This window comes from Rissa tridactyla, chromosome 6 (assembly GCF_028500815.1).
Source record: "Rissa tridactyla isolate bRisTri1 chromosome 6, bRisTri1.patW.cur.20221130, whole genome shotgun sequence".
Taxonomy (NCBI): domain Eukaryota; kingdom Metazoa; phylum Chordata; class Aves; order Charadriiformes; family Laridae; genus Rissa; species Rissa tridactyla.
Window position 1 is genome coordinate 73,679,991 of NC_071471.1, and position 23,224 is coordinate 73,703,214.

The 23,224-nt window shown below is 38.3% G+C and overlaps 1 protein-coding gene across 1 annotated transcript in view; it reads right to left on the reverse strand.

Moving 5' to 3' along the window:
- Positions 1-8,676: 8,676 nt before the first annotated feature.
- The window catches only part of CFAP46 (cilia and flagella associated protein 46), an 83,197-nt gene continuing 68,649 nt past the window's right edge, over positions 8,677-23,224 (reverse strand). The window contains exons 48-59 of the mRNA XM_054206742.1: positions 21,874-21,995; positions 21,389-21,471; positions 20,293-20,457; positions 20,071-20,147; positions 19,428-19,488; positions 19,306-19,341; positions 17,225-17,327; positions 15,981-16,093; positions 11,701-11,782; positions 10,876-11,012; positions 10,295-10,381; positions 8,677-9,527 (exon numbers count right to left, since the gene is read on the reverse strand). Of these exons, the coding sequence (XP_054062717.1) occupies positions 9,391-9,527; positions 10,295-10,381; positions 10,876-11,012; positions 11,701-11,782; positions 15,981-16,093; positions 17,225-17,327; positions 19,306-19,341; positions 19,428-19,488; positions 20,071-20,147; positions 20,293-20,457; positions 21,389-21,471; positions 21,874-21,995 (1,203 nt within the window). The 3' untranslated portion in view covers positions 8,677-9,390. The remainder of the gene's footprint in view (positions 9,528-10,294; positions 10,382-10,875; positions 11,013-11,700; positions 11,783-15,980; positions 16,094-17,224; positions 17,328-19,305; positions 19,342-19,427; positions 19,489-20,070; positions 20,148-20,292; positions 20,458-21,388; positions 21,472-21,873; positions 21,996-23,224) is intronic.

A 23,224-nucleotide genomic window follows, 5' to 3' on the forward strand; every position in this document is an offset into this window, starting at 1 on the left:
CATGGAAAAGATGGCATAATTCTCTCCAAACCCTTCTTGAACTGCCTTTTTTTCTTTTTTTTTTTTTTTATGTGCATATCACTGATTTCATAGATGAGAGCTCTGACAAGAGCCAAGACATTTTGTTCTAGCTTTTTATTAATTATTTGTCAATGATGAAGACACTATGTTTAGATATTCTTATGAATTTTAAGTGACATCGGGGTCCTGATTCAGTGACCATGTACCTAAATAGTTTTTCCTCTTTTAAATGCTATGCCAGCATCACACTTATTGCTATATGCAATTTAGCTGCTACCTCTCCATCAGGATTAATCAACTGATTACAGATAGCCATCTACATACTTCAGCTGCAGCACACGATTCTATGATTCTACACTTCACACTAATTTATCTGATATTCTGTAAGCTAATTCAAGAATTGCGAGTCTAGATAAATTCTGAGGATAGAATTTATCAGATATATTGGATATATTCATTATATATATATATATCAGAATTTAACAGAACTGCAAATATTTCTGGAAACCAATTCTTTTCTTCCAACAGAAATTCTTAGTTAATTCTCTGACAGTGTATTGACAAGTAATTAATAAGTACCTGTCACATCAGTAGAAGAATAAACTGTTCTGCTGCTCCAGGAGTGCTGAGAACTTCAGCAGACAAGCTCGTTAATACTAGAACGAGAGTCAAGATGTCTGCTCTGAGCAGACTAAGTGTTTTCCTCACAAACCCTTTTCCCCCCACATTCCTCTTCTCTTCCAGGACATTGCAGATTACAGCTCTGCCTCCAATTCCATTGTCACTGTTCTCTCCTCGGGTTCGCTCTGTACTTACGAGCTCGTTCTCCACGCCATCCAGAGCAGTGTTCCAAATGCACGCTTCTGGCCTACAGCATGGAACCATTTTCTCTTACTGATTGATTGTGGTCATGCCTTCACCATGCTAATCAAAACAAATTGTGAGCAGTCATCTGTCTCTTAAAACTTGGCATTAAACAGAAAAACAAAAGAGAGAACAGCAGTGTGGACACCGTCCTTGTGATATTATTAATACATATGATGTAGTACACAGGACCCAGTCAGATAATAAAACACCCATGATATATATATTTATTTTCATAAGGAAGTCAGTACGGCTTATTGTTGTTCAGGAAAATTACTAGCTGCATTTTTGAAAAACACAGTTTTGGGGTGGTTTTTTCTTTGCTGCAACTCTCCCTGCAGCGTAGCTACTATTGACTTCCTTCACAATTGATGTACTTCTGCAGAATTAAGTAAAAAAAAAAAAACAAAATGAAAAATAATTTTAGACAATAAAGGACCTAACTCGATTTACTTCAGTGTTCTTATCTGTAGCTTATCTCAGTGCACCTGTAGCATGGAAAAGTTGTTTTGTCAACTCTTGAATTATTGAAATGTTGAATACGGGTACAGTATGTCCATTAAAAATGGAAATCTGAACTACCCATTCTGGTAAGGAACATGTGACCGTAACTTCGCTCTGTTTAAAAAAATTAAGTCATCAAAAAGGCTAGGTGGAAATACAGAATGTTATAAAAAATATTTTCAAATGTATGTTCAGAAAATAAAACAAATTCCTAATTAGTACAGCCCTGTTGGATGATTTCTGGAAAAGCTGTTCATCTTTTGAACATCTAGTTTCTCCTAACAATTTCAAGTGGCAAATGTCAAGTATGACACCATCAAGAAAAGTGATAGGTCACCAACATTCAGTTGCAGGAGAGGCGGCAGTACTAGAGCTCAGTACTGATCTCGCTTTCAGTTCCGACTTGCCAGTTTTCACCCTCTTCTGCCATCATGTGTCAGGCTGAAGCATTATATGACATAAAGAAAAAATAAATCACAGTAGTAATTCAGTGATAAAGAAATATCTCCCAAAATATTTCCCACAGTAATGGGCGCTGCCACCGAACTGAAAAGCTAAGTGAAAAAGGAAGATGTTATGTTTGAAAATTTTCAGGAAGCTAGTCAAATTTCTGTAACTTCTGTTAATGACATCTTCATTTGCTGATTGATAGTGACACAAAACACTGAGGCTTATTTCCCTTTTGATATCTTGTATCTTCTTAGGCCTAAGATATAGGCCTTTACTTCTGAAAGGGGTCTTTATTTTGTTGGCTTCAGCAGTATTGAACATAACACTGACTTGGTATATGTGTACTCTCTTAACAGCAGAAGAATACATTCTATAGAACCATAGGGTTGGCAGGGCCCTCTGGAGCTCACCCAGTCCAAGCCCTGCCAGAGCAGGGTCAGCCAGAGCAGTTGCACAGGAACGCGTCCAGGCGGGTTTGGGATGTCTCCAGAGACAGAGACTCCACACCTCTCTGGGCAGCCTGTGCCAGGGCTCTGCCACCCTCACAGGAAAGAAGGTCCTCCTCATGTTTAGGTGGAACTTCCTATGCTCAAGTTTGTGCCCATTACCTCTTGTCCCATCGCTGGGCACCACTGAAAAGAGCCTGGCCCCATCCTCCTGACACCCGCCCTTTAAGTATTTATAAGTTTTGATAAGGTCCCCCCTCAGTCGTCTTTTTTCCAGACTGAAGAGACCCAAATCCCTCAGCCTTTCCTCATAAGAGAGGTGTTCCAGCCCCCTAATCATCTTCGTAGCCCTTTGCTGTCCCCTCTCCAGCAGTTCCCTGTCCCTCTTGAACTGGGGAGCCCAGAACTGGACACAGTACTCCAGGTGCGGCCTCACCAAGGCAGAGCAGAGTGGGAGGATGACCTCCCTCCACCTGCTGGCCACGCTCTTCTTAATGCCCCCCAGGATGCCATTGGCCTTCTTGGCCACAAGGGCACATTGCTGGATCATGGCCATCCTGTTGTCCACCAGGACTCCCAGGTCTCTTTGCACAGAGCTGCTCTCCAGCAGGTCAGCCCCAACCTGTCCTGGTGCATGGGGTTGTTCCTCCCCAGGTGCAGCACCCTACACTTGCCCTTGTTGAATTTCATAAGGTTCCTCTTTGCCCAACTCTCCAGCCTGTCCAGGTCTCTCTGGATGGCGGCACAGCCTTCCAGTGTGTCAGCCATCCCCCCCAGCTTTGTGTCATCAGCAAACTCGCTGAGGGTGCACTGTATCCCCTCATCCAGGTCATTGATGAATATATTGAAGAGGACTGGACCCAGTACTGACCCCTGGGGAACACCACTCGTCACTGACCTCCAACTGGACTCTGTGCCCCTAATCACCACCCTCTGAGCTCTGTCTTTCAACCAGTCTATCCACCTCACTGTCCATTCATCAAGCCCCCTCTTCCTAAGCTTCCCTATGAGGATGCTGTGGGAGACCATGTCGAATGCCTTGCTGAAGTCAAGGTAGACCACATCTACCGCCCTCCCCTCATCTATCCATCCAGTCATGCCATCATAGAAGGCTATCAGATTAGTAGATGTACTACTCATGGTAGATGTACTACTGTAAATACAATGTTTAATATCTTTAAAATATGCATGTATATATTAATAGACATCAAGATTCAGATTTCAAGGAATAGTATAACTGATATATTATGTACCAGCAACATTGTTAACATATCATACTGCATTTTTGTAAAAATGGGATTAAGTGACCTAAAATTATTCCGCATACCATAAGTCTTAGGCAACCCTCTGGAAAGCTGCTATTTATTAAATTTGTGTCCTCTCATACTTAAATGAAGACTTTTGTGACTACTGCTTTTGAAAATAACACCTACCAGGTTCATGAAAGACCACCCGTGTTCTGCTCTCGCTGGCAGAGAAATGCTCTATCTACTCATTACCTGGCTAATGACTCAAGTCTTCTGCAGACTGGTAAATATTTCAGGGCACATAAACACGCCCTCAGCTTTAACTTGACCACATTCTTAAAATCCACACTAGTAACTGCCCATTATTGTATCTGCATAAAGACACATCAGTTGGAAGCATGAATTAATACCTGAGGGAGACGTTAAAAAGCTCTTCCTTCCGGCCTTACAGGTGCCGAGCTGCTCTTTCATCCACAGCATACAGAGGAGGGGATTTGTGTTCACAGGGGATGCTGGCTCCCCTCTGACATCCTATTCCCCGACAGCTTTCAGGTCAGAGCAGGTGCCACAGTAGGGGTCAGAAGGTTTAGCAGGTTGTAAAGTCATTCAATTAGTGTTCAAATTCAGAGGAATGGGCTTAAATAGTCATGGGGATATATCTTTACCACAATCTCAGATCTGCTCTACCACATCCCTTTGCAAAGTGGGGAGACGCGTACCGAGAAGAGCAGCTCTCACAGCTTTGGGGAGAGTGACACGTGCAATGAGAGCATTTACACCAGGGACTAATGACAGAGCTTATCTTTTTTTGTTTTATCATTTTGCAGCAAACTTGCTGTGGTTCTTCCCTGCAGGCCATTTAGAACTACATGCTTTTTTTTTGGACAGCTACCTACTACTCAAATTATATTCTTGTCCTAGAATATTATCAGTAAATTCACCATGATTTTTTTTCTCCTCACATTTTTCAGATTACATAAATTTTAGCTGACCAGTTCTTTTCATGCTCAAATATATTATGAAATGTCATTTCTGTTATTAAAGCTAATTGATAATGTGATTTGTTATGTTGCTGAGACATAATTCAGAAAGTTATTTTAAAGCCGTTGATACATGGAATAGCACTAACTGTTTAATATTTCTTGTATGAATGGATACAGAGCAAGGGAACGATGTGGTGCCATGTAGATGAAATATTTTCAGAAGCTTTTATTCTTGTTGTTTGGGCTTGTGCCAATGTCTTTCTAGTAGAGAGCTCATACGTCCTAAGCTGAATCGACTGTAATTTATTCCTTGGTCATTAGTTAGTAGGATTTTTTCCTCCAAGTTGCTGAACAATATATAATGTTTTAAGAATTAAGATCTCACAGTCAAATAAATGAAGAGTATTCTCTAGAATACTCCTCAAAAAAGTAGAAAAGTATTTTTTAATAAAAATATTTTTATTTATTTTTAATTTTTATTTAATAATTTCTCACTCATTATAATAAAAATAATTTCTCAGTCTTGTGACCTCCTCCTGCAGTACTGCGTCCAGCACAGGAAGGACACGGAGCTGTTGGAGCAGGGCCAGAGGAGGCCCTGGAGATGCTGGGAGGGCTGGAGGCCCTCTGCTGGGAGGACAGGCTGAGAGAGCTGGGGGGTTCAGCCTGGAGAAGAGAAGGCTCCGGGGAGACCTTCCAGCCCCTTCCAGTCCCTAAAGGGGCTCCGGGAAAGCTGGGGAGGGACTCTGGAACAGGGAGGGGAGCCATGGGACGAGGGGGAACGGTTTTAAATTGAAAGAGGAGAGATTTAGACTAGATATAAGAAGGAAATGTTTTATGCTGAGGGCGGTGAGCCCCTGGCCCAGGTTGCCCAGAGCAGCTGTGGCTGCCCCATCCCTGGAGGGGTTCAAGGCCAGGTTGGACGGGGCTTGGAGCAACCTGGGCTGGTGGGAGGTGTCCCTGCCCAGGGCAGGGGGTGCCACTGGGTGGCCTTTAAGGTCCCTTCCAACCCAAACCATCCATGATGATATTAATACTAGGACTTGCCTTTTTGAATTTGCTATTTGTATGTACTTAATGAATGGTTTAAAATAATCACATCAGCATCCCATCATGACTATTTCCATTGCAGTTACTAAGGAGTACTCTTTCTATACAAAATCTTACATGAAATCAACTGTCTTAATTCCATTATTGTATCTACAGATGGAAATTTTGGTCCACTCATTTCATATTCATTGTGGCACCTTGTATGACTATGCTACTATTTAGTTCTACAAATAATTTGAAGCCAAGGATCCTCTTGAGGGTCTCACATATTAGGCTGCTACAAGATAAACACAACCCTCTGCTCCTTCTGTGCTGCACACAGATCTTCTTTGCTTTCATTGCCACCATCTGTTAGCTCACTCTGTGGGGAGAAAGCTCGCTATTGTTAGTCCAGATAATTTGCAATAAGAGCACCTCATTATTTTTTTGTTTTTGGGGGAGGTGGTGTACCTTGACTTTAACAGAAATAACATTTACCCAGACCTTCGCACAGTCTGTTTGAAACCCGACATGGATTTCATTCCATGATCACAGAAGACAGCTGTTTTTTGTTTTTGCAATCGCTCTCTTCCCTAATTCTAGACTCCACGTTATAGTTCTCAGCTGATGGGCAAATGACTCATCAATAAATGGAAACATTTCTATTTGGTCTGGTGAATATGCCCTAAACTGTCTGTCATGTACCATTTCTTGGAACAGAGTTGGCTGACCGTAAAATTCTCAAGTGAGAACTATGCTTGTGAGAAAATGCTTGTGTATGTGACAAAGATGTAAATTTAGGACTTAGATTCTTAAATGCTGAGACTTGTTAAGCATATTACAGTACACTTATCATTGACTGTAAGTGGGGCCTTTTTATGTTTCTTAATTAAAACTCATATTGTGCTCACAGGAGAGTCCTTCTGCCTAAATTTTCAACCACAATCTGAAGACTATCAGAAAATTTTAAGGTTTTAGTTACTCATTCAAATCAGGTTCTGAAACAGAAATTTTCTACAGTGTTCCTTCTCAACCTGTCTTTGCTCAGTTCCATTCCTATTCACTGTCTTTAACAGACAAGAATTCTGAACTCTAAAGCTGTATCAGCTGAGCTGCTGAATCCTTCCTCTGCGTAAGCAGGTTCTTCTCTTTTGTTAAATTGCCATTGTAAATTTAAAAAAAATATAAGAGATGGTAATTTGTCTATGCTCTTTTTCTTTTGAAATCATTCCAAGTTCTGCTATATATCTTTTCCTGAAGTGACTCTCTACTTTTGTACAATCATGTCACTGCACATTGCTAGAAACATATAATGGAAAAGAAGATATTATTTCCGGTACTAATTCCTGAAGGAATGAACTAGATGCCTTCTTATGTCACTGAATGTATATCCACTGTCACCTGAAGTACAGTTTATCATCTACTCACATAGTCCTACTACTGTTAATGGTTTTACTGACTGGTATTTAGCACAGAAATACAGAGAATACGCTCCTAATACCCCAGGGCAATTTGGTTACGACTACACTTCATGGCCCTAAGTCAATTATTTTTAATGCCTGAAACGCCAATCAAACATATTATGTAATTTTGCATGCCACCCACTTTTGCTACACTTACCCAGCATACATTACCCATTTGTAGGTATTCTGCCACAGTTTCTCTGATCAGTATTTCCAATATCTGACTCTTACAGGTCTGAAGTTTCCTGGATAAGGCCATGACTCTTTATCAATGCTTTCTGATAAAGTAGTGCTGTCAGACTGTAAAGAAATTTTTGGTCATACTCATTCATCTTTCTGGCAGAGGTTGCGGCAATGTGGTTAGGGCTAAAGTATCAAATACAAATGGGAATATTTTTGGAGAAAAACACTTTGGTAGATTAAGTTATTGCCATCAGTTTCATAAAAAAAACCACAGTAGTAAATGATTTAATAAGCCCATTGTACCTGGATATCAATGTTTTTTCTAACCTTTGCTATCTTGCAGTTTTTATCCTGGATTATTCTCAAAGAACAATGCTGTCATTTCTGAAGCATTGGAACTTTTCTGGACTTTACTATTTGTGAAATTTCTTATTTCAAGAAGGTTGAAGTTAATACAAATTCATGAAAACTGTAATGTAGCAAGGCAGAAAAGACTTCATGATTCCCATTGAATACACTTTTTTTCTAAAGCCTTTTATGTTACAGAAAAAGGGACAGCGCTAGAAAGATGGCATTCCAGGTAAAAAATGCCATTAACAGCAGGGAAATACAATTTCATTGCAATGAATGTGTTGGAGAATATGTGGAAACTAATCTAGGAAATAATTTAAAAAATTAACAATATAGCGGACCTTTGCTATACTGAACAAGTGTGCACATGTGCTAAAGTCAAGAGAAATTGCTTCTTCAAACTCAGAACTACTTGTGCTTCCCAAATACCATGCATGGGATTTTCAAAAAGCAGCTGTGTAACAGTGATGCAATGAAAAGGCACCTGGTAAGACCTAAAAATAGACAAACAAATAAATGTGAGAACTTGAGGAAAGGGACTCATCCCAGTATGTGGTGAAACATGGCAAGTTCAGAGACTTGAAAATATCTTACACTGAATCCTTAATTTTCAGGCTGGATAGCTTACGTACAGTCTATGATCTCTTCTTTACTTAATTTGTATTGTTACTGAATGCCCAGATACATGCCATAGAAAATATATGTCCTATGTCTAAATAAAGAAGAAAATTACATATAAAGCAAATAAAAATCATGCAGGTTATGAAACACAGTTTGACAGAGCAGCTGCAGTTCATATAACATCACCTAATTAAATTGTGAGAGCAAGGGGGAAGGAAGCACAAATTTATATTGTGTGCATAAAAAAAGTATTTTGCAGGTCATGTTTTTGTAATTATGGTCTATAATAGCGCTCCATCTCTTATCAGGTTCTAATTCACTGTAGCACAGCAGGTAGCCAAGAACCATATCTTTTCAGTGTCATTTTAATGCTCTATCAGGAACACCAAAAAACTTATCATAGGAAACAGACATCACCATTTTACTGGGGGGAGGGAAAAAAAAGAGACTCTTTAAATGGTTTTAATTGCAATAACGATCAAATCTTTGTATTTTCCATAAGTGCTATATAATTTTACATTTATTTCTCCTGTTATCACTACAAATAAAGTGTTAAAGTATGTATTTTAAAAATGCATTGTTGAACAACAGAGCATGTTACAAAATCTAAACATATATTAATCTTATTTGGGATTTTGGAATAATTTAATATATCTTCATCTGTTATTCAGGAAAACTACAGGGAAATAAAGCAAGCAGAACTTATTAAACATTTTGTTTTCTAATTAAACTGCAGCTACCACTATATAAAAAGTTAAAAATCAATTTACTCAGAATAAGATGACTTGGTAAATTTTTCAGCTATTCTCCTGATAAATCTTCCATGTCAAAAATAAAATACATCAATGAAAAGTTTTTCCAAATGGAAGCATTGACAATGTTACATTCCAATTCCACTTGTGCATCAGTGCCCAAAAATACTAGCCTAGTTTCCTTTAAGAAGTGCTGGTAGTCACCAAATTCTTTTAAGGGATTCACTGAGTTCAGAAAACCTTAAGAGTACTAACTGAAATCTCTAAAATAAATGTTCTTTGATGTTTTCCTGACACTTACTCTAATATCAAACTGCTTACATCTGAGCCAGAAATCAGTCTATCAGCAAAACGCATTTTCTTAAGCTCACCTCTCCTTTGGCCAAACAGAAATAAGTATCTGCCACACCTTTAAATGCAAAATGTGCCCTACACACAGTGCAGTGATACTGCTAGTGTGAGAAGTCTGACAGAAATTACATCATCATTATGTTGGGTAAACCATATAGCACACAATTAAAAAACGATGGATGAGTTGCAGGAAGATTTGAGGAAGTGTGAATGGTCTGTTCTTCTCCTTTGTCCCCAGGAGAGCTGTGAGAATCTGCTTCCACTATAAAAATATTTTAAATATATTATTATTTCTGAATATGACTGAACATAAGAATGCTTTAAGTGCAGTAATTTATCACATCTTCTCTTTGATTAGTATTTGTGGTTCTTTTACATTCTTTTTATAATATTAATAACTGCCACTAAATCCAAGAAGCATTTTCTGACAAAACAGAAAACTAGGCAACGTTTCTGATCTGAACTCTCTCTCTTCAATTCTATGACAGTGTAAGTTATAATTAAAATTTATTTCATTTACCCTTATTTTAAGACGTAAGTCAGATACAATGAAAAATACCTATATAATTTTATAAAGAGTATATTAAAAGTTGTTTTACTCAAAAATCCTTCTCCGCTCTCCAACAAGAGGCCAGGTGGAATTTTGTGGATGTAGTGCGCCCCTTACAATGCAGACTGTTCAACTTACTGTTTTGCAGTCTATAATCCACACCATTTATATTGTTCATGTCACGCTCCAGATGTAACTTTTGACTCACACTGTTTCATTTTGTTACAGTTCAGCGGAGCGTAAATTTTAGCTTTTTGTGAGCTATGACAAAGTGTCCCTAAAATTTTACATACGTAAAATACAGCTACTCCAATTATAATATTGTATCAGTGGTCTTCCCACTCTCAATTCTTGTGTCACAAAAATTTGTCATAGCTCATCTGAAAGATTTCACTTATACCTGTGAACTACCCGTAGGTCTACCAGGTTCTAGTTAACATGCACTGCCAGTCTTCTCTACTAAGCTTTTTAATTCTTACTTTTAATAGAATCCCTTTCCCTGTGAATCTTACTCTTTTGAAGAATATGGACTGTCTGCCCAGTTGTTCTACCAATGTTCAACAAACCTGGAAAGAAATATTAGTTTCTGTGAGGTTTTAACGAAAGTTTTGAAAAACAAGAAAATATCAACCATACAGCCTGAGGTCTTTATGTTTATATCTTAATGTAAAAGGATACCTTTACAGATTTAGTTTTGTATCTCTGAAGATGTGAGTTGTCTCCAGCTTTTTTCCCCCCCCATAGTTTATGTAACTACAGATTGACAAGTCCTAGGACACTGCTCCTCACCACAGAAATCCTATTCTTACCATATGACCATAAACACCACCCCCCCCCAAAAACTGATTTAAACAGGTTACTGTTCTGTTTGAAAGATCAACCTGTCAACAACACGGTGGCTCCTGCACGCAGTTTACCTCCCATGGAAACTCCAGGCAAATTTGGTGGGGAGCAAAGAAAGAAGAGAGATGGGAGACAAGTAGATATGCACTCTATGAGTGCATATATACAACTGTCTGAAACAATATACACGCAAACAAAGATGAATACAAATACTTACTCTCGGAGAAAATCTCTAGCCTTTCTGCATTCTCTTGCAAGGTAGTGTACCACTGGTTGGCTATTATAGAACGAACACCAGTAAGGCTTAGAAGCACTGCCGTCTCTGTTGGTCTCTCTATAGCAATACGTAGACAACTAAAGAAAAACAAAAGTATGAGATCAATAAACTAAAAATGAACAGAATATATGAAAAAATATAACTTTTCTTTATATAAAACACTTTTTAATAAAAGGAGAAAGAGAATGCCAGACTGCATTTAGAGAAGAGGAAAGGAGAGGTGACATAATAGACATACAGTGAAAGTATATAAACCCTGCCACTTGTCCACTTAAAAGCAAGGAAAATACTGAGGTGCTTTTAAGGCTAAAGAAGCTCTGATTAATAATATTAAAGATTCTGAACAGGTTATTTAACATGCCATAATAATTTATTTAAATAAAAAACTGGCTGACTATTAAACTGCTCAGTGTATGAAACCTTAGACGGACTCTTAATGGTTTATCTGTAAAAGGGAATTTTTATGTATCTTATTAAAACATTTTGAGAATCTTGAACTCAGAATTGGGAAGTATGTGGATGTAGCAACATTTCTGTATCATATTTTCTTCATCATTGACTTGTAACAGAGCTTTCATCCTTTTTAGCCCTACGTAAAGAATGAAGTTACAAGATAAAGAGGCTAACTTCCCCCTTAGGTGCAGATACGAGCCCTTCTACTTGCAGAAGTAAATGAGAATATTTACAACTCAGCATTTTAACTTTGCTTTGAAATAAAAATAATCTGCCTTATTGGGGACTTTATCAAAATAAACTTTATCCTACCTTTTGTGGATATCAGACTTTGTAATTCTTTGATGACTTTGCTTTGATCGCATCAGATCTAGAAGTATGATCAAATGGCATTCTGGAAAAAAGTGTTATAGCAATGGTATCTGCACTAATAATAATGCCCAACATAATAAATATAAGTAAATCAGGCCTTTCTTAGTTAATTGCTTTCTTGAACACAGTCTAAACAACTAATATAAAATTTATATATTTCAGCCAGAATTGTTAAGTATTAAGTAAAAGAACACTAATGAAGTCACCTTAACATTATTTGATGTAACTTTGATACACTTTTCCACAGTGTTTTGTAGGGTTTTTTTTTTCTTTCACCACCTTCGTATAACTAATAATGAAGTCCACATACCATCTTATTACAGGCTAATGACCTATCTACATGACTCCATTCTGTAGTTATAAACTCTTGTAAGATGGAGGTATGGAAATGTTATCTAATGCAGCTCCTCTCCACAAGTTAGGACCAAGTTGCATCTCAATCATCCCTTATTTTCCTTAAAGTCCTTCACTGAAATAACTTAGAACACACTTAGAATTAAAAAGCTTTCATAGAATCATAGAATCATAGAATCATAGGGTTGGAAGGGACCTCTGGAGATCATCTAGTCCAACCCCCCTGCCAGAGCAGGGTCACCTAGAGCAGGTTACACAGGAACACGTCCAGGTGGGTTTTGAATGTCTCCAGAGTTGGAGACTCCACCACCTCTCTGGGCAGCCTGTTCCAGTGCCCTGCCACCCTCAGGGTAAAGAAGTTCCTCCTCATGCTTAGGTGGAACTTCCTATGTTCAAGTTTGTGCCCATTGCCTCTTGTCCTGTCCCCGGGCACCACTGAAAAGAGCCTGGCCCTATCCTCCTGACACCCACCCTTTAAGTATTTATAAGTGTTGATAAGGTCACCCCTCAGACGTCTTTTTTCCAGACTGAAGAGACCCAAATCCCTCAGCCTTTCCTCATAAGAGAGGTGTTCCAGTCCCCTAATCATCTTTGTAGCTCTCTGCTGCACCCTTTCCAGCAGTTCCCTGTCCCTCTTGAACCGGGGAGCCCAGAACTGGACACAGTACTCCAGGTGCGGCCTCACCAAGGCAGAGTAGAGGGGGAGGATGACCTCTCTTGACCTGCTGGCCACACTCTTCTTGATGCACCCCAGGATGCCATTGGCCTTCTTGGCCACAAGGGCACATTGCTGGATCATGGCCATCCTGTTGTCCACCAGGACTCCCAGGTCTCTTTGCACAGAGCTGCTCTCCAGCAGGTCAGCACCCAGCCTGTCCTGGTGCATGGGGTTGTTCCTCCCCAGGTGCAGCACCCTACACTTGCCCTTGTTGAACTTCATAAGGTTTCTCTCTGCCCAGATCTCCAACCTGTCCAGGTCTCTCTGTATGGTGGCACAGCCTTCCGGTGTGTCAGCCACCCCACCCAGCTTGGTGTCATCAGCAAACTTGCTGAGGGTGCACTCTATCCCCTCATCCAGGTCATTGATGAATATATTGAAGAGGACTGGACCCAGTACTGACCCCTGGGGAACACCACTCGTCACTGGTCTCCAACTAGACTCTGTGCCCCTAATCACAACCCTCTGAGCTCTATCTTTCAACCAGTTTTCTATCCACCCCACTGTCCATTCATCTAACCCACACTTCCTAAGCTTCCCTATGAGGATACTGTGGGAGACCGTGTCAAACGCCTTGCTTAAGTCAAGGTAGACCACATCTACTGCCCTCCCCTCATCTATCCATCTAGTCATGCCATCGTAGAAGGCTATCAGATTAGTCAGACATGATTTCCCCTTGGTGAATCCATGCTGAGTACTTCTGATAGCTTTCCTTTCCTCCACGTGCCTTGAGGTGACACCCAGAACGAGCTGTTCCATCATCTTTCCAGGGATGGAGGTGAGGCTGACCGGCCTGTAGTTCCCCGGCTCTTCCTTTTTGCCTTTCTTGAAGACTGGAGTGACATTGGCTTTCCTCCAGTCCCCAGGCACCTCGCCTGTTCTCCAGGACTTTTCAAAGATGATGGAGAGCGGCCCAGCAATGACTTCTACCAGCTCCCTCAGCACTCTCGGGTGCATCCCATCAGGGCCCATGGACTTGTGAATATCTAGATGATCTAATTGGTCCCTCACTCGCTCCTCCTCAACCCAAGGGAAGTTTTCTTCTTTCCCTGTTACTTTATTCAATGCCTGGGACTCCTGAGGGCTGGGCCGAGCAGAAAAGACCGAAGCAAAGAAGGCATTCAGTAACTCTGCCTTCTCCACATCCTCCGTCACCATGACTCCTGCCTCATTCAGCAGTGGGCCTACAACTTCTCTGGTCTTTCCCTACTGTTCAGTTTGCTGCAGCTTAAACCTGCTACTCTCAAGCAAATGAGAACTAAATTACCTTTCTGCTTGGAAAGTCTTTGACTTACTCAAGAACTATTACCATGTATCCCCTCAATATGTCAGTCTTTCCTCCTAAAGTATGTTTTATAAGCACATATACACATGAATGCACATACATATTTATTAACAAAACTATGCACACAAATCTGTGGTATAGCCTTCTGTTCTCCACTCTTAATGTTCTGCACCAATAACTTATTCTATTTGTTCAATATTCTTCTCCAGGTGAGACCTTTGCAAAACTAAGTAGTGGGGAATTATTTCATATATCTTGCAAATGACAGCCCTGTATAGTTACCCCTATACAGAGCTTTATGTTTTCTTTTTCCCCCTAGCAAGATGACATTGTTTAATTTGTGATCCACCTTTTGACTCTACTCTGTAATTCTGCCCTTTAAGCAGTCATTCCCTAACTTATCAATGTTTATTTCTCTTTAAGCATAACACCTCCCTCTAGGCTTTTGTGAACTACCTCCTGCTAAACATTTCCGTAAAGCAAGGTTAATTTGCATTCTAATTCTGCATTTCAGGAGTTGCTGAACCACCTCATTCTCTTTCTCAGCCTGGTCTCATAACTAGATTCAGCTATGATATATTCTATTTCACCACATCGATGATCAACAACAATATTTAATAATAGTGTCTCCAGGTTAGAGCCCTAAGAAACCTCAGACACACTTCAGAGTTATTAATAAAAGTACTTTTAACATGAAGATTGGCTCTAGAATAGACTCAAACTCAGTCTGCAAGACAACAGTAATTTTATCAGCTAACAAGTACAAGTTGTGTAGGTGGTCAGAAAATAGAACAATCCTTTGAGGACTAAAATCAATACATTTGAAATTAATTTATTTTCCATTAAAGAAAATAAGATGCACTGGAGAATTAACCCTGGCATATTTTAAGGGCAGGACACAGGCTGAGGGTTAACAAGGTGCTCCGAAACTTTCCAAAAGTTGCCAGACCTGTAACTATCAGGTCTACAGACAACTGAAACCTCATATTCAAGAGTGACCAATGTGTACAGGAAGACATATTTTCTTGTTTTCCAATAATATTTACATATACATGTTTAAATCACTTTGAAAATCAACGCTTCCTGAAGAAGCTTCCTGTTGCTTTGCAGGGCTTCACAACCTGATGTGTACTCTCCTTCTTCATTTTACATCTCAACATGATACAGCAATGTAGCAATTTGGCTACCGTGACAAATTAAACACAACTCCAAAGTTGAGCTCCTTCCAGATGTGCGAGGGGAATATGAGGGGAAAGGAAGATTGGGAATCCAAAGGAAGATTGGGAATCCAAAATCTGCTAACACAGCAGAAAGACTAAAGAGTTGTGAAGAAGCAGCGAAAAAAAACCAAAACAAAAAAAACCAAACCAAAAACCCAAACCTTCTCAGAGTCTATAAATGCTCTGTAACATCAGAGTAATCATTCAGATCATTCAGCATTAATGCAGTCTTGACAGACAATTCTGCTTTGCCTGAGTGGAGACTGAGGAATTTTGGAGAAGTGGTACTGCAGAGGTTGTTCTTAACAATAACAAATACCTTGCTACCAAATACTAAATTCCATAGAAAAGAACAGGAGTCACTGGGAAAACCATCGGATGATGACTCAGTTTTTGGAACATAAGAAATTCCAACATTTGGAAGTGGAGATGGACTAAACTTATTTGTGAGGAATAACAAGAAGGCTGTGAGAAAGAATAAAATCTACATATTGCAAAGGTCTTCTGATTAAAACCCTGAATCTTGAAAAAAGCCCTTAATTGCTAACATCAATACTGTGATAACGATACAGCATGAAATAAACACAACTGGGAACAAAAGGCAGTGTAATTAAAAAAATATTTTTCAGTTTTCTTATCTCACTTGGGATGTTCATAGCAGCCAGTCTGTTGAGTAAAATATGAGACATAAATCTCTCCATCCCGTAGAACAGAAACGCACTGCAGTTTGTCAGCAGCTGCTCCCATTCAGCTTGGCTGGAAGGAAGGAAGAGAGAAAGGAAGTTACTGAAAGAATATTTTTCAGAAATTATCCATAGGAAACACTTCAGTGTTATTTACTCCAGAAATATTTGTAAGAAAAGTCAGCATGCAAAGCAAGGAGACAAACAAGACTGCAGAATTCTACGGAAAGTGTAATAATTCACATGGACTGTTAATAATTATTATTTGAATACAGAGGTATACTTAGTGTAGTAACAGCTCAAAGTAAAAGAGAGGCATAGTGTATTTTTTGATGAATACCAGCCTCCTAAAAACAAAAATAAATCATCGCTGTATGCACTGTACAGCTTTGAAATAACAGTATTTAACATTCAATGGGAGTATTCATGTATGCACCCATCGGGATATCAGGAAATTAGGTTTTGAAAAGAGATGTGAATAATCAGCCTAGCTGGCAGCAGTAACTATGCAATTTGATAACAGGTAACCATCTTTGTAATTGCTATGAAGAAACACTAGAGTAACTACACAGTGATTTTACCTAAATAGAGAAGATTTCAAAGGACTGATTAAACCAGCAGTTTTAAAGGAAGGTCCAGTGATGACTGAGGGTCATCACTGCTTGACCTCTCGAGATCCCTTTTATCCCTCTATTGCTATGATCTTAAAAGTACTTCTGTAAATACGAAGTGTGTTTATGAATAAACTCCATAAAATGGTATTAGTTTTACGATCAGATGTTTGAAATTGTAAACTGTGAGATGTATCTGCACTACTTTGCTTCTGAAATCTGTGCTCCAATCTTAGAGCTGCTTAGAGATGCTATAGTTTTTAATACTTGGATTTAAAAACAGTTATGAGCAAAGCCAGAAATGACACTTATGCTCACATATACTTAAAATATTCATCAAACACTGCACCAGTAGACTTTTTGTCAAAACTGCATTATCTACATATACAGCTAAATCACTTTGTGGCACTATATTTCAGATCCTTAAAATATTCTGTCTACAAATCAGTGTTTGAAACAAAGACAATTGTTAGCTATGCATTTACCAGCTCAGCAAAACATGACCCTATTTTACGACTGAAGCCTCTAGGAATAGGCACAATTTTAAAAAGAAAACATGGATAAAACATGAAAGCAGGTAGAATATTACAAACCTTGGAACACGTATGTTGCCAACAACTCCTTCCCACTTTAGTGTAAATAGGTCATGGTATTTTTCCAGGATTTCCTTTATTTTTTGGGAAGGACTTACAGCTTCTGTAACAACAGAATTTCATCATTATGAGCTTAGCATGCTACAAAGGAGGTTGGGCAATCTTAATTTCAATATTTTTAAAATGAAAATATAATATTCAGGGGGTTTTAGGCCATCATTAGATCTTAAGTTTTTTGAAACCTAAGTCTGGCTTTTAAAACTGTAGCAACTGTGACATCCTCAGAGCAAAATTGTTTGTAATTCCCATCTGAAAGGTATATTTTATAACTGACAAAGATTATTCAGCAGACAGGGTAAAGACTTTAAAAGTATAAAGAAAAAGTTCTAGACACCCTGAGAAAAGTGTGAAGAGTTGAAAACAGCAGCACTGCTCATGCAGTTCTGTTCCAGAGGCCCAGCGAGGACTTCAGTAGATGGAGAAAATAACTGCATTTCCAGAGCCCTGATTTCAGAAATCAAGACTCCACACTCTCTGCTCTCTGCAGACATTGTATATTTAATGATAATTAATTTCGTCTTTTTCTGAGGACATTTTCATACTACTGTAAATTAAAGATACACTCTAATACGCTCTAGAGCCAGATATTGAGCACATGGTGAGCAGCATTATATTTATTTCGATCTGCTGTGATTAAGAAACTGCAGACATATGGAGACAATCTCTGTTATGCTACTGAATGTTCAGTAGCTCCTTTTGCATTGAGTTTAGGTTTAATAACTATCTCAATTAAAGACCTCCATTAAATCAATTTTTGGCATTTGACACACATGTGAGTGTGTTAACAAATGTGAATCAGTTAAATTATTGCACACACTGGGAGAAAAAGTGAGGTAAAACAGTATTCTTAAAGTGTTTGTGTCAGACTGAATTAATGTGTCCAGAGGAGGGCACAAAGCTGATGAAGGGCTGGAAGGAACGTTCTGTGAGGAGCAGCTGAGGACTCGGTTTGTCTCCTTTGGAGAGAAGGAGGCCGAGGGGCCACCTCATGGCTCCCTCCAGCCTTCTCGGGAGGAACGTGGAGAGGGAGGTGCTGAGCTCCTCTTCTGGTACCCAGGGACAGGACGCCTGGGAATGGGTCAAAGCTGCGCCCGGGGAGGGTCAGAGTGGACACGAGGAAGCATTTCTTTATGGAGAGGGTGATCAGACCCTGGAACAGGCTTCTCAAAGAGGCGGTCGATGCCCCAAGCCTGTCAGGGTTTATAAGGCATTTGGACAATGACCTTAATAAGATGCTTTAACTTGGTCAGCCCTGAAGTGATCAGGCACTTGGACTAGATGATCACTCTAGGTCCTTACAACTGAAAATATTCTATTCTATTCCATTCCATTCCATTCCAGTAAATGCCCACTGCCTTGATAAATACATTCCAAAAGGAAATAACAACCCTCTCAAACATCCTTACAGTACTGTTTGTCATAGTAACTTTCACCTTCCAAAGGACCGCAAACACTTTACGTGTTACATGTGCTTCGTTGCAGTCTTTAGCTTGAGAACTGCTGTTTAGGTGTGGCAAGTCTGACCGATCCTGTCCCAGCCCATTCCCACCCACTACCATTTGTTCCAAGCCCATTCATGGCTTTCAAGCAAAGTTCTTCTATAACAAAGAAGATCATACAAAGCATCATTCAATTAACCTATATCCTTCCCTGCACTACTGATAATGTATCTTAATGGCATCTATTTGAAAAATCAAAAATGCTATAATAAATTCTTGAAAGTAAGCATGTGTTTTTAATTGGATTATATAGCAAGAAAGATTACTGAAGTAATTATTTTCTTGGTGACAGATCAATATTTAGTGATATGAAAGAAATAATACGACAATCTAATTTCTTTCCTGAAACAAGTTATATTGTTTCACTGATGCACCAGTTGACAGCTGATAAGAAATACTGTTCTGATGAAAAGCAAAGCTTTTTTTGTCAGCATCTTGATGTCATGACTTCATTTTCTGTTTATAAAAATTTCTAAATTCCATGGATAGCTTGTGGAGAAAATATTATTTAATATATATTACCTGCCTCTCTTCCTTCATTATAGGGGTCCACAATATCTGATAAACGGTTAAGTGTAAACAATGCAAAACAAAAAAAAGAAAGTTTAACAGATACTAATAGCTAATAGTTTCTGAAAGGATACATTTAAAATTATGAGTATCAACAGGCAAGCAATTAGAGGGTAAATCACGATTAACTGGTGCCTACAATTAAAAAGAATACATATTCTATTACATGCAGAAGTTGTAATCAAATATTAACAGTATTGCATTCTTTGTGTGAAACAACTAACAAAAAGATACCCTAGAGTTTTGAAGGTAGGCTTAAAAGCAGCATGATACTCAATAGTCAATGGAAATTAAAAGCATAAGCTATTCTACAATGCATATACATATATATATACGTGCGCGCACACAGATATAGATATATATGCATACATACCTATATATTTATAAAAATACGTGCATACACTACATAAAATACACTATATTGTTGGGGGAAGTATTTTAGTAACTTTAAGCAGCTCCCTTGGTGGGTTACTAAATATGTCACATTTACACAAAGAGTACAATTTTTCAAAGAAACAACAACTCTGTCATTATTGCAAAATCAACAACAGCAAAATTCTTATGGACTGATGGTATACTTATTTCACTTCAGAATTCTAGCATATATAATGAGCTTCTATGCAAGCCGCCGCAAGCCGCCTGTAGTTCTTTAACATTTTTTACACAAAAATAAGAGATACTCCTATTGAGTTTATTTTAAAAATGTGCAAAGTTTACCGTTTTGACATTCTTTTTCTGATGAGCTTTTAGTTTTGTTTCTTTAGATATTTCAACGCCTGTTTTAACTTCAGTCTCTGTGGAATTGAAAAGAACAGATTTATTTTTTTAAAACTGTGGACAGTTTTAGAAAATACAACTTTCTCGAAGGGTTACTTACATTTTTATGTTGTAAAAATTAGCATCAGTCTGCTAATGCAAAGAATGTTTATCTAATAGTACCTGATTTAGCCAGATATATTCGATTGTAGAGAATCTGGAGAGAAAAATCTCTGGATACAGAACTTATTCCTTCCTCTTTAAAGATACTCAGAGCTTCCAAAGGCAATTCCATAAGTAATGTATCTCCTAGTAATACCACACACAATCCTAAATCCAGAGGTGTACCTGAAGAAATGTGGCAGAATATGATTGAGATTTTATAGTTCTCAGTGTGTATATAAATAATTGAAGTTACATGTAAAAACCTAAATTTCCTCTGTTGTATGACACCTGAACTCTATTTTACTGTGGATTAAGTGCATTATACAAAAGTCACTCCTAAAATGTTGTCAAACTTCTATGCATATGCACTTGTGAACACTGATTCTTCGGAAAGAAAAACATCCCTGTATTAATAACCAACCATGTCAGATTGAAGTCCAGATGTAAGCAGTGTATTTAAGAAAATCATATTTGAAAATGCAAAATTGCCTTAGCAATGTTTGGCTAAACGGTACAGAGTTGTAAAGGAGCTCTTATCCAGTACTAACTGTGTCTTTCTGTAGGAAACTTTTTGTTCCTGTTATTTAGAAAAAAAGCACTGACTGTCATTATGACAACATTTTCCTGTTCTACAGAGAAGCAACAAATCTGTGGAAGACAAGTTATTCAGTCTTTGTAGAACGATGGAAGCAGCCAGCTACCAGATTGCAGAAAGAAACTCTTGCAGGTAAAAGCAAATGCAAATGTGTATCTTTCTCTAGTAACTTTTAATTGAGAAACTTCACTGCTCCCCACCGTAAAGCAAAAAACTCATCCCCAAAGCAAGCCATGGACTTGGCTGCCTCTTCCCTTGCACATGTTTAGGGACATATTCCAGCATTAGGCTTGCATTAAAGCACACAACCTGTGAGTCCATAAAATAAAAAGCAGGAAAAGACAAAACAAAAAGAGATCAACAGACTTAAGAAAGTTCGTTCCTTTGGCCTTTCTCCTGAAAAGACTGTTTGTAACAAAGCCGTTTTATTTAGCCGTCTAAAGTATCGTTTGGAAGACTGTAAGTACATGCAGAAGGACAGCTCCATCCAGCGTATAAATAACTCAAGAGAGCACATACCATGCATTGTAGTGTGTTTAGTCTCCTTATCTTTCACTTTTGTTTTTCCTGATTCAGGTGCTGAAACTGATGTCCTCTGTTCTCTGGGAAGAGGAATTACAGTGAAAACATTACCAGTGCTAATACTTATGTAAGTAAAAGTTTTCACAGGAAACACGAAGACAAAACTGCTTCAATCTCAATGAAATTTTACACAAAAGATGTACTCCCTTTGCAGTTGCTGTCCTTCGGAAATCCCATCCTTAACTAGTTAAATTATAATATTTCATCCTGAACTCAATATTGTATACCTCAAGCTTGAGAACAGTGCTGTCACATGGTTCAATCCTCTTAGTCTTGCATATCCTGCATATACGGTCTTTCAAGATGTAAAAAGTTCATTCATTGGGGTCTATTCTTGGTAAAACCATTCCTGTATTTGTAGTAGGACCTGTGTCACTATTCTAGTTTCACAAATGATGATGAAACAATTCTAAATGTCTTACCCAATATCAGAAAAATCAATCTGTGACACGACTGGTTTCAGATATTCTTCCATCATTTGTAATATCTCAGTGAAATCTGATGTCAAATCATGTCCATTATCGTCTTTTTTATCTGTTGGAGTCTATCACACACATTGCAAGAGAAAACAGAATACTTATAAAATGCTATTTAACAAGGATGGAGGGTGTATTATGTTAAATCAGAGGTTAAATCAAATCATTTGAAACATCATAAAATGGAAGATATAGACAGTCAGTTTCAAAACTACTTTACTTCACAACATCGCTCCTCTCAGCTTTTTGCAAAATATTCTAACATAGGAATCAGTACAACATGCCAATATTTATTATTTAAGCCATTAATATACTTCTGCAACTTCAATGGGGAATGGCAGGGAAGTCCAGTAGAAAGAAAAGATAACAGGAAGAAACTGTGAAAGGACAATTTGAGAAGTAAACAGAAATTGAAAGATAAATGCAGAAGCAGCAAATGAAAGTGTATGAGGGATCAGTGGAGCCAATTTAGGAAAAAAACAAACAGAATGAAGAAAATAGATAAGGAGAGAACGGAATTATGTAGGAGAACCTGACACTAAGAACTGAAGCTTCTAAAAGGCAATATAGATGGACACAAAAACACTAACTGGAAAAACGAGCTCAACTAAATGGCGAAGAATGTTGGTGTTAATGAATGGACTTCTCACCCAAAGCTCTGTTCGTGTGGCTCTGTGCAGGTTGCACACGTAATTATTGAAAATTGAATGTGCAGGCATTTTAAAAACCTAAGCCACTTTTTTTTTGTCAGTTCTACCTGACATTATCTTATCACCTTTTTCTTTACTTATGCAATTACAGCAATCTTTACATGACTTGCCATTACAATAAAGGCTGGCCATGGACAAGATAAAAAGTGATCAACACTTCAACGATCTGCAATAATCGGTATTTCATCTGAAAGAAGCTAACATGATGAATAAAACAGAATTATAATTCAAGAAACAGAGTTGTCAAAATGGTGTGATTAAACTAATGAAAACTTGAACAGAAAATTCAGTATGATCCATATTTTTTACCTTTAACAATGAAAATAAGTCTATACCAGCTTTTCTTAATATGCTATATTTAACAGTGAATTTTGATTGACATTGAAAAACCTAAATTTTATCTAACTGAGCTAAAATTGAAGTAAATTAGAATGCTAGGATGTAGACTTGCACATTTCATGTGTAGAAAACTTTCTGTCACCTTGCAGCTTAAAAGCTTGTGTGAAAGTCGCAGGCTTTTCCAGTGCATCTTTATGCTACACAACTTGTGTTCACCGACCATGGAAAACAATGTCCTTATAGAACTG